At 38.9% G+C, this 18,768-nt stretch overlaps 2 protein-coding genes across 2 annotated transcripts in view; both read left to right on the top strand.

Moving 5' to 3' along the window:
• LOC115758545 (fasciclin-2) overlaps nucleotides 1-16,160 on the top strand; it is a 137,500-nt gene extending 121,340 nt beyond the window's left edge. The window contains exons 7-8 of the mRNA XM_030699242.1: nucleotides 5,736-6,110; nucleotides 16,089-16,160. Of these exons, the coding sequence (XP_030555102.1) occupies nucleotides 5,736-6,110; nucleotides 16,089-16,117 (404 nt within the window). The 3' untranslated portion in view covers nucleotides 16,118-16,160. The remainder of the gene's footprint in view (nucleotides 1-5,735; nucleotides 6,111-16,088) is intronic.
• LOC115758547 (folylpolyglutamate synthase) lies at nucleotides 2,467-5,107 on the top strand. Its single transcript, XM_030699243.1, has one exon. It carries the CDS (start codon nucleotides 2,583-2,585, stop codon nucleotides 4,887-4,889), a length of 2,307 nt encoding a protein of 768 aa, XP_030555103.1. The 5' UTR covers nucleotides 2,467-2,582; the 3' UTR covers nucleotides 4,890-5,107.
• Nucleotides 16,161-18,768: the final 2,608 nt, after the last annotated feature.

The raw sequence follows: 18,768 nt of genomic DNA, 5'->3' as shown, positions 1-18,768 counted from the left end.
ATCTTAGATAGATAAGTGTTGGGTAACGTTCCACAAAGTCAAACAGTACTTATCAAAAGTAGCATAGCACATTTAAGACAGAGGTTAGAATAAGTTACAAGTTCTAGCTTAGATGAATTAGTGTTGGGTATTGTGATCATAAGTAAATATTTAAAGTAAAACAACGGCTCGGTAAACAGCAGTGTTGCAAAATTTTCTGTGCTTAACACAACCCAACACTTATTTTATTAATTAACTAAAATTTTGCAGAAAATAAGCATGTTTTAGATTGAATATATATTTAACTTGTTTTTCATGGCTTTATTAGCTGAAAAGTAAATGCAAGTTAACTGTCCAATTAAATATTTTTATACTTCAATAATTGCAATCAGCTTTAATTAAATGGTATACTATACCACATTTTTGCTTAAGCATATTTATAAATGTAGTTTCAAAAGTGTCATTCGAAAGGCTTTTCTAAGCAATCTAAATGCCAGAGAGCAGCAGCACATGAGTTTTGCAGCATACGAAGGTCACATTTCGAAATGTGCTTAAAAGCCTTAAACAGTTTTTAATTATATTCCAAGAGCATAATGCTCCTAACTGCTCCTAACTGGGCTAAATGTTTTTTGAATAAAAGCTGTGCAAAAATTGTTGTTGTTTTTTTTTCTGTTTTTTGTTTTAATTATTTTTGTTTTTATATTATAGTCAAGCAAAAAGCCCCCAGACAGACGTAATAGGGACGCGCCATGGCCAGAAAAATGTTTTGATAGTTTACAGAAACTGTTGAAAAAGTTTTTGCGCCTGACTGAAAGGCAACATGCCAGCTAAAAGGTGCGGCAGCTGCCACATCCCCACCCCAGCCCCTGCCAAACCCCGTGTTGCAGGCAAGTTTGACCAAAATATGTGCACCACAGAATGCAGTTTAATTGTGTGTGTGTGTGTGTGTGTGTGTGTGTGTGTGTGTGCGCGCGTGTGTGTGTCTGTGTGTGTTGTTGGCCTTTGGCTGCTTTGTTATAGTTGTTGTTGCTTTCATTAGGACCACGACGTTCATTTTGTGTGTGTGCGTTTTTTTTTTGACTCTGCACTTAAATGCGCGTCGCCAACGCCAACTTAATTACTATTTCTTTACACTGCCGCCTCCCTCTAACATTCGCGCTTCCTGCCAACCAACCGGAAACCCAACGAACTGGCGACACACATAACGTCGTATGATAAACGCCCATCCACCCACTCACACTCATACACACACACACACACACCTGCGCGTGTGCCTGGGCGTATTTGTGTGCGGTCCATGCGGTTGCAACCAAAGCAGGACCACTTGAGGCGACACCCGTTCCAGCCAACCTACAAGCAGCTGCAGCAGCAGCACGCGCCGCCAAGCTAACGAAGCAGCCCACCACCAGCAATACAACCACCACCCCCACCATCACAAGCAACTCCAGCAACTCCACCGGCAACAACAAAAACACGAGCAACAACTCCACCTTAAAGCGTGGCAGCCTTGGCCAGGTGAGGGGACAACAGCAACAGCAGCAGCAGCAGAAGCAGTTGCAGCAGGTGACCGCAGCCACGGCAGCCACCACCACAGCGCTTGCAACGACAATTACAACAACATCACGTAATGCCAAAACCGCAACAACAACAACAACGCTCGCCATCACAGGTAAAACACGGCCGAAGGAAATGATGCGGGATTATAGACTGTGGTGGGCGCCACCGCCAGCAACAGCACCAGCAACTGCACGGCACACTTGAACTTTGCACCACAAAATGCACACAAGACGCCAATAGCAAACTGTATAACAACTTGCACAATGCAAACTTGCCACCATGCCACTCGTAACGCACCTTCTCTAAATGCACCAATGCACCCATTGTTCCACATTCTCGACCTCTAATGCATATCTCATGTATCATTCACTTGCACTTTAATATGTTGTTAAATAATGTTAAGCAGAGGCAGGGAGATGCATATCAACGAAATATATCTGGGTAAATCAAGTAGGCTCAAGACTAGAGGGAAAATATAAGATACATCCGAAGATACATCCCCTGCAGACAGAAATACATACATACATACTAATTAAGTTATTATCGAAAGTAGTATTCAAGTGTGGAATATAGGTGGAAAAGCAGTTTTCTAAGCTCAACTCGAGAATATTAATTTCACATTGTCTCATGACAAATTAATCAAATAGCACAAATTTTGGAAAAACCGATCCAAGAGCGAAAATGCGTAGAAACAATCCACCTAGGTAAAAATTGCCTGATTTCACATTAATTTGCTTAAAAAACCCACCCACACAAGCGGAAAATGGGTGGAAAACTAAGTTCATATCCTTTAATGCACTTGACCCATGCAAATCTGGTTATTGGAATAATATAAATAGATGTATATAAGTTTTTTTATGTCACTTGACATACACCCAGACGGCTTGTGAGCTTTTCCTTAAGTGTCTTTCGGCTTGACAATTTTATAAGACGAAACAGAAAAGCAGAAAAAACACAACAAGACTGAAAAACAATTCGGTCATAGGAAAATTTTTAGAATCTAAATCTTAACTTTTTAGCCATAATTTTTACACGCCGTTTTTGTAATGTTCTTGCTTAAGTCGCCGGTCAATCGACTTAGGCTAATACCGCTTCGAAACACATACCAATGTAGCAATAGCTTCTTCAAGTGGACGGGCAAGATGCCCCAAGCTCCCAACCAACAGCAGCAGGTGCAGCAGGTGGCAAAGCCAACATCACGGGAAAAATCAATCGAGTCGAACGCACAAGCCCAGCAGCACAAGGAGGCTGCCATCAATGAGCCGAAACTGCCCAAGAACAAAGCCGTACCGCCGCCTAAGATCAATGTCAAGGATCAGCGCGATAAATGGCTGGCCAAGGTCTCGCCCAAAATGCAACGCAAAGCGAAGGGGAGCGCCGAAGCTGAGCCAGCCGGTGGCGGAAAATTTATACAGCAGCCGTCGCACATGCTGAACAATGAGGCCAATTCACAGCACTTTGGCATGCCCAAGCAGTTGCAGCAGCCAGCCTGGATGCAGCAGCAGCAGCAACAGGTGCAGAAGCATCAGCAGAAGCAGCAGCAGCAGTTAAAGAAACCCGCTGATGATGCGGGCGGCGGCTCGGCGGAGCGTAAATCCTGGATGAATCGCATGCACGGCTCACAGCAGACCAAGCAGGCGCAATGGCTGAAGGATATGCAAGCCAAGCAGCAGGCGGGACGCGATATGCAGCAGCAGAAAATGCAACAGATGAAACATACATCGCCCCAGCCCCAGTCCCAGTCGACACAGCTCGGCAAACCCACAGCAAAAGCTGGCACTGCAACAGCCACAACACTTGGAGCAGCTGATGCTGCCGAACCGCCCGTTGAGGAGCTACCCGAGCCCAAAACGCCCGAACGTCTGGCCTATCTGGAGGCCGTTAAGCAGCTGAACAGCTATCAGATACACGAACCGACTGCCGGACGGGCACAGTCGAAGTCGAGCAGAGGCAGTGACCAGGTTGATCCGAACATTGAGCATACGCTGCAGTGCCTCAAGCAGACGGGCTTCGAGGAGGGTCAGCTAGAGCGCATACCGGTCATCCAGGTGGCAGGCACCAAGGGTCGTGGATCCACCTGTCTACTGGTCGAGGCCATTTTGCGCGCTCATGGCGTCAAGACGGGCGTACTGTGTGCCCCGCATCTGTTTCTCACCAGCGAGCGGATACGCATCGACGGCGATCCGATGATGGAGACGGAATTCACGGCGCTGTTCGGACAGCTGCATCAGAAATTGGCCGCCATGCAGCCGCCGCCCAGCTACACGAAGCTGTTGACTGTGATGGCATTCCATGCGTTTCGCAATGCCGCCGTGGATGTGGCCATTGTGGAAGTCGGTAGCGGCTGTGCCAACGATTGCACCAATATAACATCCCATGCGCGTACCATTGGCATTAGCTCGCTGGGCTGGGAGCAGAACTTCAGCCTGAGCAATTCGATGCGCGACATTGCCTGGGCCAAGGCGGCCATCATGAAGCCCAAGGCGAGCGTCTACACCAGCGCCAGTCAAACGGAATGCTGTGAGGTGCTCAGCCAGCGTGCCAAGCAGGTGGGCATTCAGCTGCATCGCGTGCCCAGCTATCCTGCCTATATGGAGGCCAATGCGGGCAGCAAGAAGCTGCTAACCGGCGCCAATTTCAACGTCAAGCTAAATGGCTCGCTGGCCATCCAGCTGGCCTATGACTATCTGCGGCGCTACTATCCGGAGTATGTGGTGGGACTGGAGCACAATAGCGTGCTGTTAACGCCGGGCGCCACGCGTGGCCTGGAGATGTTCGAGCAGCGCGGCCAATTCGAGGTAATGAAGCATGATATTTTTAATGTCTATCTGGATAGTGCGGACACGCTGGAGAGCATGATGATGTGCCGGGAATGGTTCTATACGCGTACGCGCAGCAGTCGCTCACCAAAGATTTTGCTCTTCAGCAAGGTTAACGAGTTCAATGCCAAGGATCTGTTGACCATATTGCGGCATAATATGCGCTTTGAGGAGGCCTGTTTTGTGCCCAGTCCCAGTTACTTTGAGGGCGACTCCCTTGAGGAGCAGGAGGAGGGCCTGGATAAGGAGACAAAAGAAGCCATCAATTGGCATAGCATGGAGGAGCTACAGCGTGCCCGACGCAATGCCAGCAATTGGCGTTCGCTCTGCGAGGAAAACGGCACACGCGACAATTCTCACATGTCCATCTCGATAGCGGCCGTCTTTGAGCATCTGCGCGAAAAATATGGCAAACAGAGATATGGCATGCGCAACGAACTGGATGTCCTTGTGACCGGCTCTCGAGAGCTGGTGGCCGGTACCATTCAAGTGCTACAGAAGATGAAAGATAAAGAATTCGGCAAATGGCGCTAAAAAATATTTCCAACACAGATCTAAAAACTAGACCCCTAGCAGTCCTTTAAACAAGCATTGGTTATGCATTCCAGTTACTGTATTTATGTATATGTATACTTAAAATTCTAGTTATCGTTCCACTTGAGAAAAACCCCCACCCAAAAAAAAACCGCGTTTTAGTTATAGACAGGTTTTAAAATATATTAATTGTTTTATCTATTTTGTATGCCCTGCAATTAATGTTGTTTTTATGCTCAAGATAATATCAGGTTTAGTTTTCTGAAACTAATAAGAATATGCTCTGTAAGGTCATAGCAAAAGCCGTATTTATCTGCAATATTTATAACCAATTTATCCTCAGGATATATTATTGATCTTTAGAAAACGAATATTCAAGTTTTCATATTCGTTGAGCTTGTCATAAGAGATCTTACAAGGAAAAAACTGAAAAGTACTTTTTAAATTTTACAAGCTAAAGTCAAAATGTTAATGTTAAGTATTTAAAAAGTTTACGAAATGTGTGTCGAGTCGCTCAAGTTATTTAATCCAATTGGGTTGTCCATCAACTTCAGACTAAATTATGCAAACGTCGAGTACATCAAATGCAGATAGGGCCCCAATCCGAAACCGTAGCACAAGTCGTCGGAGGCGTTGGTCCAGTTGGACAGCTGCCAGCTGATGAGCATGACGTGGCGCCTTTTTGTGTTTCCAATTAGCCGTTGTGACTTTCATGTTTCCGCCTGGCCACAGCCAACGCACCGCACCTCAGCACACTTCTACCTTACTTCAACTGACGCACATGTTTTTAAATATAGCCGCATCAGCTGCCGCCCAATCCTTTGCTAATTTATGTATACCTTCCAGGGTCGAACAACGTGACCGCCAGCGGCAGCCAGGAGAATAACTACAGCAATGCACGCGATCTGTCACAGGAGGCGCTCTGGCGCCTCCAACTGGCCACGGCCCAAAGCCAACAAATCTATGTCGAACAGCGACCGCCATCCGCATTCAGCGGCTTGGTGGACTATGCCGGCTATCCGCACATAAACACGGTGACCAGTTCGCTCAGCCAGCAGAGCTTTGGACAGCAGCAGCCAGGGACAAGCCAGCAACAGCCGCTGGCACCGCACGAGATGCTGCAGGCGGCGCAACGCTATGGAACGCTGCGCAAGTCCAAGCAACCACCGCTGCCGCCGCAGCGCAAGGAGCAACAGCAACAGCAGCAGCAACAACAGCTAGGTGAGTGTTGCCAATTTAGCCTTTTTTCGTATATATAACCCAGAGACGCAAAGAGTCAAATTCGATTTCATCAAGCATATATTATTTTTAGCAGGACAAGGTGATGCGTTAATCTAGCTAAGTCCGTCTGTCTGGCAGTCTGTGTAAACGAGTCGATCTCTAAAATTCCCGAAACTAGAGACTTGACATTTGAAATATATATGTTTCTTAACCATAAGCAGACTCTGTATTTAGAGTAACTACCAGTCGCGCACACCCGCTTAGCGCACCCTTTTCTTTCTGGTGTGAACCAGTTGGCACCGCTGGCGAGTGTTGACCGTTTGTCTTTGGGTTTGGGTGCCAGATAAGCAGCTGAGATGAATGGGTCGGAAATCAGTTTGATTGATAATGCAACTAAGTGTGGCAAGTGGCAAGTGGTAGAGAAAGGGAGAGAGAGAGTGCTGGCAAGTGGATTGGGGGGGTTGGGGCACGCTTATAAATAAAATAGATTTGCATGAAGTTGGTAGCTTGGCAGCCACTAGGATGTGCACAATTTGCATCTGTATCCTTTTATGCATGAGCAGCAGGATTCAGACACAGCTTGCGAGCAAACACTAGAGACACACAAATACACACACACACACGCACACACGAAACACACATTTAAACAGATAAATGCACACAAAATAGTCAGCTCTTGCTCCTGTATCCTGTTAGACTCCTTCCTTTAGCCGAACCTCTCTGCGAACAAGAACAACAAATCGCTTGCAGCGACAACTATTGCAGCAGCAACGCCCCCTTCCGCCTCAGACTAAACAAACGCTGTTGCCCCTCCCTCTGGGAAGCACTGCTCCGCAGTGGCTCTTAAAGCGCTAACATGAAATAGGAGTACAAAAATGCAAACTGAAAATAAAACAAGAAGGTTGCGTAACAACAGATACCCTGTAACCTGCTATGAGCTGTTGTCATATAGGGAGGGTGGGAGAACAGTACATACACTCTCTGTTAAGAGCAACCACGCTTTCCTCACTTTATTGATTGTTCAATAACGTTTGTATTTAATGTTCGATTGGTATACAAACTATTTAAAAAACTATTAAATATCAAACCCAATTTGGCGTCTAATACTCTATTACTCTCCGAGATATGTCAAATATTCAGTTTTCAACACCTTTTGTTATCGATATTAGTATTTGTTATCGGAAGAACTTAAATGCATAATTTCAATATTTTTGCAAAAATGACTTCAAACTAATGCAAAAGAAGATATGCAAAAAAAAAAAAAACAGGGATCCTTAAATCAATAATTATCAATTATATGACATCGAGAGGAGTTTTGAAAATATAAAATAGTTGTTATGCAACTCTTCAGACAGACAGGCATGACTATATCGATAACACATTCGGCTGCAAAAATGTATAAAAAAAAAAATAATACAGAAAAGCTCGTCACCATTTGCCTGTTCCGTACATTTCCCCTTAGCAACGGGTACAGGGTATTTGAAAAAAAAAAACGCCGATAAAAAACGACAAAAAATGCCCAAAAACAAACTGCAACAGCAAACGAAAAATGTAAAATGCACGAGCACAAAATATTTTAGAAAATCAAAATCAAACAACGCTGCGAGCTATAAGTGAAGTGAATCACTGAACAGAATGCAACGCCACATGCCCCATAAAAAAAAAAAACAGCGGAAGAGAGAGAGGAAGAGTGAGAGACAGAGAGAGAGTCAGCATAGAACGGGAGAAAGGTAGTTGCAAGGCACCGGCAGACGGGCTGCCAGGCTGCAGAAACCTGACACAATGGGAAAAGCTGCGTGAAAAAACGGGTGAAAATCATTTGTTGTGTTCGCTAGCGGCTATTTCCATATTTACGACTCGATTTACGCTGATGATTCGTTTAGTTAGCACAGTCATCATTCACTTTTTATTATCAAGCAGCAGGTGAAGTCTATAAATTTTTGAGTGTTTTATAAAAATAAGTTAAAGATTTTCAAGTAAGGTTCGATTGTTAGGTTAGGGCAAGGTACATGAGAAATGCAACTGGTTAAGCTGAGATTTAAGCTTTAAGCTGGTTTAATAGTATGCCCATAAGGCTCGCAGAAGCTTTCCATGCTGTTTTCAAGAAGTAAGCTCATGTTCGGTCAGGTTGCAATTGGTTAAACTAAGCGTTAAGCTTTAAAATGGATTGATATATTGTTCTTAAAGCTTGCCAAGTTGTTTTTAGGAAGAAAGCCTAGATTAGGCTAAGTCGTCCCAAGAGAACGGCAACTAGTTAAACTGAGCTGTAAGCCTTAAGATGGATTAATATGTCATCAAATCTCCACCTAGCTTTCAAAGCTGTCTATAAGAAATGCAACTATGTTAGTTTGGGTCGTCACATAATAAATGCAACTGGTTGAACTGAGCTTTAAGCTCTAACTGGGATTGATATTGTGTTCTCAAAGCTCACCTGAGCTCTTAAAGCTGTTTTTTAAAAGTGGCTAAGATTTTACGGACAGACATCTTCCCGTATATGTAATGTGTAATTCATCTTTGCTCTACGTAAATTTTGAGCTCAGCTTTCTGCAGCACACGCAAGGCTTAGCATAATTTATAAATATTCATAAAAATTCTTGAACTTTTAGACAGATTCTCATCCGGTAAATATTTCAATTATCATAAACTAATTTTTGGCAACCATTTAAGGTAACTAACCACAATAGCTTGCAAATTTTTTGAAACTTTTACACAAACGAGCTTTAAAAGTACCGCAATAATTTTTGGTTTTTACCACTGCACGCCGCAGAGCTATGCAACTCCCTGAACAACAAAAAGAGTGTAAAAAACATTTTGATTGGGTTGATTATGTATGCGAACAAAAATACAAAACTGTCTGATATCCGATACCCTGTACAAAAAAAAAAATAAATACAAAACTAGAAAAAAGGCAACAGTCGATTCATGGAACTTAGACCTTAAAAGAGCTAGAGATCTGAAATTTGGTATAAAATAAACAGATAGATCACAAATAAAATGTTTAGAAAATATGATAAAAGTTCTGTTGTAGACCCATCGAACTCAGAGATTGAAAGATCTAGAGATCTAAAATTTTGTATGTGGGTTCTTCTTTTAAATGAGACTAAGCGAAATGCATCATATCTTTAAATCTTTCTTGAGTATAAGTATATTAAGCTAGGCACAGGCTATCTTTGAGTCGTGTATCCTACTGGCAAATTTTGAGGTTTTTTGAGGCTCCGCCACTAAATGCCGCTTCAATTAGATAGACAAAGGAGGCGGCAACGGGAGCAAAAGCAGCTGCTGGAGCTGTGGCTCAATTGTTTTGCTGCTGCTGCTGCTGCTGCTGTTGTTGGCCATTCATATTTACCATGCTCGTGCATTATGAACTGCTTCTAATCCGCTTAGCTGCCGTCGCCGCAGCAGTTGCAAAAGCATTTCAATTAAAACAAAGCAGTCAAAGTCGGAGAGCAGCTCCTGCTGATGCTACTGCTGCAGCGGCGGCCACAGACTGTGACCCATTTTGTTGATTTTCTTTTTTTGGCCACAAACAACAAAACGAAATCGAAGCAGGCAAAAGCATTGGGGCAATACGAACAAGAATATATATATATATGTACGCTCACTTCTTGGGTGCAATAAGAAAGCAAAGCTCAAACAGAAGGCAGCCAAACTCGAGAAATGATTGGCTCCGGCCGTCGAATCCTGGATGAAGAGGCACCAAGTCGCTGGCAATTCCAATACTTGTCTGCCTATTGCCTAACGCTACTGGAGAGTTGAGTAGAGTAGAGTAGAGGGGCAGTGAGCGGGGCCGAGAGAGCTGGAAGTTTGCCGGACTGGCTAACGAAAATCCCCTTTGACCAAATATTGCATACTTTCGGGAGTCCTTTCTTTAAGGAGCATACCCTTATTCTATTGTACAGCAAATAAAAGCCATATAACATAATGCTATTATAACATCTAAAGTAAATATTTAAAAGCTTGACATACGGGTTACTAAGTTGAATTACATTTTAATTTTGTAAACTTTAGAAAAATTACAAACAATTATTATTTCATTTGAAATTGTGAATTAACAAAACTGTTGAATTTCAAAGCTTATGCTTCAAATTGCAATAGCTTCTCTAACCTTGTTGAATTATTCAGGTATAGCGTATTTATTTTCTTAACTTCAACTCAAACGAGGAGCATCTTCTGGTCGAATACAGCCTGCTGCAGTATTCATGCTATGCAGTTTATTTTGCTCACTTGTATTTTCTTCGCTTTTTTGTGCTTATGCTTTTAGCATTCCAACGACCATGCGCCAACAATAACCAGAAAGAACCTCAAATAACAACAACAACAAAAGTAAGAACAACAATAAAAGTAAACTTGAGTTGCAAGTAGAAAAGTTGTTAGTCGGTGCGCATCATTTGGCGAAGCTTGGCGAAAATATTTCGCCATTGTTTGATGCAATTTGTTTGCCAGTCTGCTGGAGGAGTGGTAGGGGGAAGGCTGCTCTATTGGCGCTGGAAAGTATGCAATGCTTTTGAGCTCTCGATCTGTGCAATTCAATTGCCGCATTTGCGGCTGTTCATGAGGGTCGGGAGATGGGCTGGTTGGCTGGGTGGCTGGGTGGCGCTTCGCATACGGAACAATCAGAGGCAAATTTAATGCCAAACATTTAGCATCTCTCACTTCCTCTCTCTCCCTCTTTCTCTCGCTCTCGCTCTCCATTTTCTGTGTATTCGCCTTTGTTTGAGCGCATTCCGCGTTTCGCTTTGGTAAGAATTTTGTCTAGCTTTTCTTAAAGTTTACTTCACACAATTTTTGCTAGCTTTATATTTCTTATAAACTTGTTTGATTTTTAGAATAAGTAAGACAAAATTAAACAAAAATTGAAGAGAATTGAAAGATTATCTATTGTACGCAGCTAAAAAAACAGTTATAAAGTTTTACTTGGCAAAGATATATATCATTATGCTTCAATTCCTCCAGTTCCTCCAGTTCAGTTCAGTACCTCTTTCATATTGAGCTCATGTGAGGGATTTTCTCAATCCAGTTAACAAAGTATTCAATAATGTTTGTGTTAAAGCTTTAAAACTGACCTCAAGGCCAATTAAACGAGAATTGAACATCCATGCAACTATATTGGATTGAAATAAAATGTGAAGCACAGCACTAAAAAATTTTCATAAGAACCATTAAAAATAAACTTAAAGTTAAAATAACTGGGAAATTTCATGCAATGTTTTTTTCATAATTTTCAGACAGTCAGATTTATAGCTCTATTATTGATATAATAATGATAGATGCCTTATTCTATTTTGATATAATTTACGATCCAGTTAAAAATAAACCATAAATATACCGAATGTAATACCTTCGAGCTGTGTAGGGGGTATATCTTAGTCGAGCACATTAAGACAAAAACCTTGAATCAATTTTAGCAATACAAAATAACAATTCGAAGCATATTAACCGCATCAATTTCCCAGCTAACTACAAGAGGCAATATCAGCCACACAATGCAGAGCCGCACAACAGATCATTAAACATACAAGAGGGCAATAAATACACACACAGGCACACACACTCTCTCTCTCTCTCTCTCTCTCTCTCTCTCTCTCATGGCATAAGATATGCACATATAAAGAGCTACGCAGAGAGGTTGCCATTATTTATGCCGAGCAGGCAACAACTTTTGACAAATTTTTTGGCAAAACATTTTGCGTAATAAATTTATTTTAATTACAACGCCAAAAGTGGGCGCCTTTTATATGTGTGTGTTTGAGTATTTGAGGGCGTGGCACGCTGACGCTGCCGCTGTGTTTCGTAATGAATGCGCTTCAATTAAATGAAATATTCATAGGCATAAATACGAAAGAGCGAGGTAGCTGCGAGCTCAGCCCAGTGGCAGGCACGGGTCCCTCCAAAGCAGCCGCTGCTGCCTGAGGAACAGTCTGGCTGCAGCCTGTGGAGGCCTGCGAAATACCTGCGGCCAAGCATGTTTTATGTGCCAGCAGCTAGCCACGGTTGCGGCACGGGGGCACATTAGCCGACAACACACCTAGTACTGAAGGAAAAAATACAAGTGAGAAAATGCTTAAATATCGGGCAAAAAATTAAAACACTCTTCTTCCAAAAAGAGTTTTGGTCCTTAGTTGTGGGAAAAAGATACGTAGAAAAGTGATTCGAAATTTATTTTTAATTATTTGTATTTCAATGATAATTAAGAATAATAATATTATTATAAGTATTGTTATTATTACTGTAATTATTATAATTATTATTTTAACAATAACAATAACATTATCATTATCATTATCATTATCATTATCATTATCATTATCATTATCATTATCATTATCATTATCATTATCATTATCATTATCATTATCATTATCATTATCATTATCATTATCATTATCATTATCATTATCATATCAATATCATTATCATTATCATTATCATTATCATTATCATTATCATTATCATTATCATTATCATTATCATTATCATTATCATTATCATTATCATTATCATTATCATTATCATTATCATTATCATTATCATTATCATTATCATTATCATTATCATTATCATTATCATTATCATTATCATTATCATTATCATTATCATTATCATTATCATTATCATTATCATTATCATTATCATTATCATTATCATTATCATTATCATTATCATTATCATTATCATTATCATTATCATTATCATTATCATTATCATTATCATTATCATTATCATTATCATTATCATTATCATTATCATTATCATTATCATTATCATTATCATTATCATTATCATTATCATTATCATTATCATTATCATTATCATTATCATTATCATTATCATTATCATTATCATTATCATTATCATTATCATTATCATTATCATTATCATTATCATTATCATTATCATTATCATTATCATTATCATTATCATTATCATTATCATTATCATTATCATTATCATTATCATTATCATTATCATTATTATTTGTTTTGTTTTCTTCTTTAAAACTGCCCAAAATAAAATCAGTCGTCATTTTTGTAATCTTACCCTACGCTAGAACATGTTAAACGAAATATTTAAAATGTTACCAAATTCTGTTTAAAATAAGCTCCATATTTATTTGCTCTTTCGTAAAGCCTTCTCTATTTCATAGCTTTCACAACGTTTGCCGCAAATGTGCCCCATGCAAATAGAGTGACATAGCTATGCAACCCAATGTGGGATACGGTAACGAAACTAAACCCAAATTTTAAGCCATCAGCAGCCCATTGGAGCTCCTGTTTGGAGCTTGTTAATTATGGCAGAGCTAACTGCGCGCTGTCCGTTGGTTGGCAGCCGGGGAACTATGCGAGCCGGACAACGGTTCTATACATCATTCAAGCAATTTACCAATTTCGCTTTGTGTGCGCATGTCTGTGTGCGTGTGTTGCTGTTGACTGACCGCTCATAAAATGTTTATTAGGTAATGAAACATAACAACAAGCGCTGCACACACATAAATTTCAAACGAGCCCTTTGCACTTTGAGTCCTGTTTGGGGTCAGTCGCATTGTTTGCACTGCGCTTCACAAACACAAAATTGAAATTGTTAATTGAGTTTTTAAAGCGAAACTCTTTTCGGCTGAAACAATAAATCACGTTTCAAATAGAAACAAATGAATTGCAATGGCCTTTCAATTATCAGCAAGTCGAGAAGAGCTTGCTATTTTTTTTTTTTTAATATTTTTAAATTGTTTCGCTGGTTTTTTTCTTTGAGTGTTTTATTAGCGATTTTATTTATTTCATTTTAATTATGTTTTAAAATTTTGTCTGCCAAAAATATAAAAATTAAAACAGATAGTAAAAGGAAAAAGTTAGTTAAATGAACTATAATTGACAGTGTTGGTAAATATATTAAAATTAATGTGGAAATATAATATTAAATAATTTAAATTTTGAAAGGATTATTTTTTGTCATTTAAAATTTAATCAAACGGTTAAATTCAGTTTCTCGGATTGTTATAATATTCTTTAGTATGATATAGTTGTCTCACTTGAAGAGTTTGAGCTTTGTCAAGATATTTTGAGAAGCCGAAAAAGTAACTCGGCTGCCAAAACTGATCAAGAATACATACGGTTTATGGGCCCAGAGATGTCTTTTCTTATAAGCTACACATAATTGATTATATTGAAATTTCAAATATTCTTCATTTACGATATATATAAAGAACTGATCAATCGACAAAAGTCAAAATCCGTTGCTAAACGCATTTGGCAAACAAGTTCACGAGGCGTTCATAAATTTTCGATACTTGCGCATAAAAGTATGCTAGCATTTTTTAATATTGTGCGCGGCCATTGGCGCAACCGCATGCGACGATTTGAGCTTCCACTTGACTTGAAGTGCAGTAAGTGCGGCGGTAGGGGGTGGCAATTGTGGGCAGGTGTGGGGCGGGGCAACTGTCAGGTTGTGAAGTGTGCGTGGCAAATGCAGAAAATGTATTTATGCAAAAGTTGCAATTGTCAGCGCTGGTGCAAAGTGCAAAAGTATTGCGTGAAATCAGCGGGTTGCAGACACACACAAATACAGTCACACACACACACACACACACATAAGCAAATACAATGCACGTACATAAACACGTCAAGTTCATGCGGAGCTGTTCGTGATATTATTTCAATCAAAGTATGATTTTTACGTAAATAAAAAAAAAGCCTAACAAAAACGAATCTTCAGTTACTTTGAGCAAAGTTAACTAAAACTAAAACTTAAAACTTAGAAAATTAACTTATACATGCAAAACGCATATAGCTTAAGTTCAAAAAACAAAAACCGAATTTTGTGTTTCAATCAATTCAAATGCAATTTACTTTCTATATAACATCCAGAATATGGCCAAAATCCTTGCAGCACTTATTCCGTTTCCTTTTCATGTTGAGCTTTTAGAATTGAACAATATTTTCGTTTCAAACTTGCCAGCTTTTTACCAAACACAATGTAAAGTTGCAGGGCAAATCTTATGCTAAGCTTTCAAAAGAATTTGAATGAAATAAAAAACTCAACGCATAAACCCAAAAACCCACGCATTCTCACGAAGAGCACAAAACTTGACAAGACTTGACTTTTCAAATATCCAAACACACACATACACACACACACACACAGTCACACACACAGGAACCCATTCAAAACACTCACACACTTATACAGAGCGAGTTGTTGTTGGGAGAAGAGCTCAGCGCTAACCTGAGCTGAGTGTTTTGGCATTTGAATTGAGTTTTGCATTCCAGAACTGTCGCCGCGTGTTGATTATGTTTCGCTGCTTTTGTCACATAATACAGATAGATAGATATTTGGATGATGTATTGAATGCAATGCTCGCTCGACTCGTACTGCATTCATGCCCGATACGCGCTGATTGAACGCAAATGCATTTAGAGCGGCAATCCATTCAAATATACACAAAAAATAAATATTTTTATATATTTATTTTCATATATTTTATATTTGTATATACTCAAGTATTTATATTCAAATCGCGTGCTTAGCCGGCGCATTCAAAAACTTGCTGACCTATTTGCATGTGGAATAGGGTTACGCACATCTGTACGCACACTCACACATGTGTATACCCTTTATTATGGGAAGAGTGTTAGGGGGGTAATCGCTAAAGTTGATAAAGTGCATGCTGTCTCTGTATACTGTAGACTTTAATTTTGAATACCCAATTTTATATAAAATATTTAATATTTAACAGTTATGCTTAGAACTTTTGCGACAGGGTATTACATAGCTGTGCAGCCCGAGCTACTACTTATACACTTATTTAACGCCTAAATTAAGCAAATTAGTAGCGTTGCGACGTTAGCTGTGCGCATGAATTTAAAGCGTATTTTAATAGAGTTTTAATTAATTTAAATTTTGGCATTTTAACATTATTTATTAGTGAGCTTAACTGGCGCTAAACTCTATCGATTTACCCTATCCTCTTGCTCTATCTCATTGCAGCGGACATAATACAGGATTTAGCAAATTAAACTAATTGCCAGTTAAGAGACATAACAACAACAACAACCAAATGCAACCAGAAAATATGAAAATAAAATGAATATAAAAAGAAAAAAACGATTTAAAATTAACAACACGTTTTGACATTAGCATTAAGTAAGTAAAATTAGCGGAAACACATTAAATTCAACACAATTTAGTCGTTTAAGTGCCACTAAAAATAACAATTGCATACTTTTAGGTGTCTTCTATCTAAAAAAAAAAAAACACTTGAACAAAAACGATCAATTTAATGCAAATTTCGACCAAGAAGTAAAGCAAAATCCAAAACCTTAGATTAAGCACTGTACTAAGCACAGCTACAGGCATTTAGTAGGTATAATTTATGAAAAATACCGTAAAGAAAAATACACTTAAAAATACCACTAAATACTAAGCACTTTAGTTAAATTCGTAACTGTACCATACACACAGTGTTAAGTAGCATGCAAAAAATTAAGTATACGACATATATGTCTATTCAGCAGGCATTTGTTCGTTTTCTTGAGAGATGTTTAAAGAATTCAAAGTGACGTTTAACAGAATTTAATATATACATTGGCTGAACTTGCGCATAGTTTCTGGCAGTCTTATGGACAAGTTCTGACAGTAGAGCGAGAAGACAAATTTTTTTTGTACGAAATTTCTTTTTAATAACTAAGCTAAGTTACTTTTAGACGGATATTCATTTAATTCGACAATATCTACGATTCTTTATCTACAATACTTTCTTGTTTTTTCTGTTTTCATTAGATGCATTTTTTATCCAAAAGAATTGCTCTTAATATAAAATATTTAGAGATTATTTCATTAGATAATATTCACGGATATTTATGTTCAAATATTTCTTTCTTTTTCTATTTATATTAAATGAATATTTAACCATAAACTTAGATAATTTGCTGCAAACAATTTTGTATAGTTTTAAAGCTAGCTTAGATTTAATGGATGCGGTCAAAATTTCATATATGCAAAAATGTGTCGAATGTTGCCTTTTTAGAGGAACATCAATTATATAATTATATTAATTATACTAATTTCAGATCTGCCTAATACTTACATCATTTTTAAAAGAACATGTATTATGTATTTATGAAAGGAAATTCAGCCTTGTCCAAAACTAACCCACATCACGCTACACACTCTTTTCAAGTACAGCCAATAAAATAGATATACATGCAAGGGTATTTAATATTTGCAATAAGCCATTGGGTATCGTATTGAATTATGATCATTATCTGTATAAATATATACATGAACTTATTAATTATAAAATGTGGCCATATTGGGGCTATGCTTTGGCTGCATATTGAATGGGCGACAAATGCAAATGGCCAGAAAATTTTGGTTTAAAATCATTGTAAAACCAAAAGCCAAACACAAAAGCCACCTTTGAGGTTACAATTGCGCGAAAATCCAAACAAAAATTGTGCGGCCAACATGGAAAATTTAGCAAAAATTAAATAAACAGTTATTGCAGCCGCACACTCACACACACACAGACAAAATAAACACATATGCAGACTGCAACAAAATAGCATTTTAATTGCATTGACAACAATATATGCCACAAAAAAATGGTTCAACCCCGGCATATCGCAGCTTAAATACCCTTAGAAAATTGTAATTAAGTTTTATTTAAGGTCGCATTTAAGCAAAAGCTAAAGAAATATTTTGAAAGCTGCCTAATAACAAAATTAGAATAATTTTCTACTCAATTTTCTACTCATAATTTTATCAAATTCGATAAGTTTTCTCCACAGATGAAATTATCGACTAATTCAAGAGAATGAATTTAAGCACATCCAAATGCAAAGCTTTTGATAGAACTTTTTGTAATTTATCGATTACATCAACTATAGCAGTTATCGTTGAGGCTTAGGCGCTAGAGCTTCAAGTAAAGTCAAACGCCAAGATTTTCATAAAACTTTTTGTAAATTATCGATAACATGAACGATGACAGTTATCATTGAGCTTAAGGGGCTAGAGCTTCAAAGCCAAGCTGCTCATGAATTTTTTGTAATTTATCGATAACATAAGCTTTTGCAGCTATTGTTCAGTTTTATACGCCGGAGCTTTCACCAAGCTAGTCATGCCAGTCCATGCGCTTTGAAATACCACTTCATAACATGTTTCATAGATAAGAGCTTCAAGTTGAGCCGAAAGCAAAACTGTTCATAGAACTTCCGGTAAATGATCGATATGATAACCGATAGCAATTATGATTGAGCCTTAGGCGCTAGAGATTTTCATATAACTTCTTGAAATTTTCGATAACTTAGACGATAGCAGTTATCGTTGAGCCTGAGGCTAGCCATGTTAATCGATAAATGTATTTCTCTTCGGTTCCATGGACTCTGAATCGTAGGGTATGAAACTATCGAAACTTTTGAAACAGGCAAAGGCCACTCATTAGCCCGTGTTTTCGTGCCGACCAAATTGAAAGCGTGCAAAGTGTGAGGTGACGATGGTTGGTTTTTATTGACAAGAGAACAATGCTGGATAAAATGATCAACAACTAATTGCGCTGCTAATTTCAATTGTTGCATTGTCGTCGCTTACAATCACGAAAATTGTAATTACAAATTACAATTGAGTGCCCGTTTTCGCAAATTAGATTGTGCAAATGTTGTAAATTAAT

The sequence above is a fragment of the Drosophila novamexicana genome, unplaced genomic scaffold, assembly GCF_003285875.2.
Source record: "Drosophila novamexicana strain 15010-1031.04,08,12 unplaced genomic scaffold, DnovRS2.1 tig00000193-arrow-pilon, whole genome shotgun sequence".
Classification (NCBI taxonomy): domain Eukaryota; kingdom Metazoa; phylum Arthropoda; class Insecta; order Diptera; family Drosophilidae; genus Drosophila; species Drosophila novamexicana.
This window is presented reverse-complemented; position numbering and strand designations above follow the sequence as displayed.

What these genes read in the sequence shown, in the direction of transcription:
- LOC115758547 (XM_030699243.1), top strand. Translation starts at nt 2,583, where the DNA reads ATGTTCTTGCTTAAGTCGCCGGTCAATCGACTTAGGCTAATACCGCTT.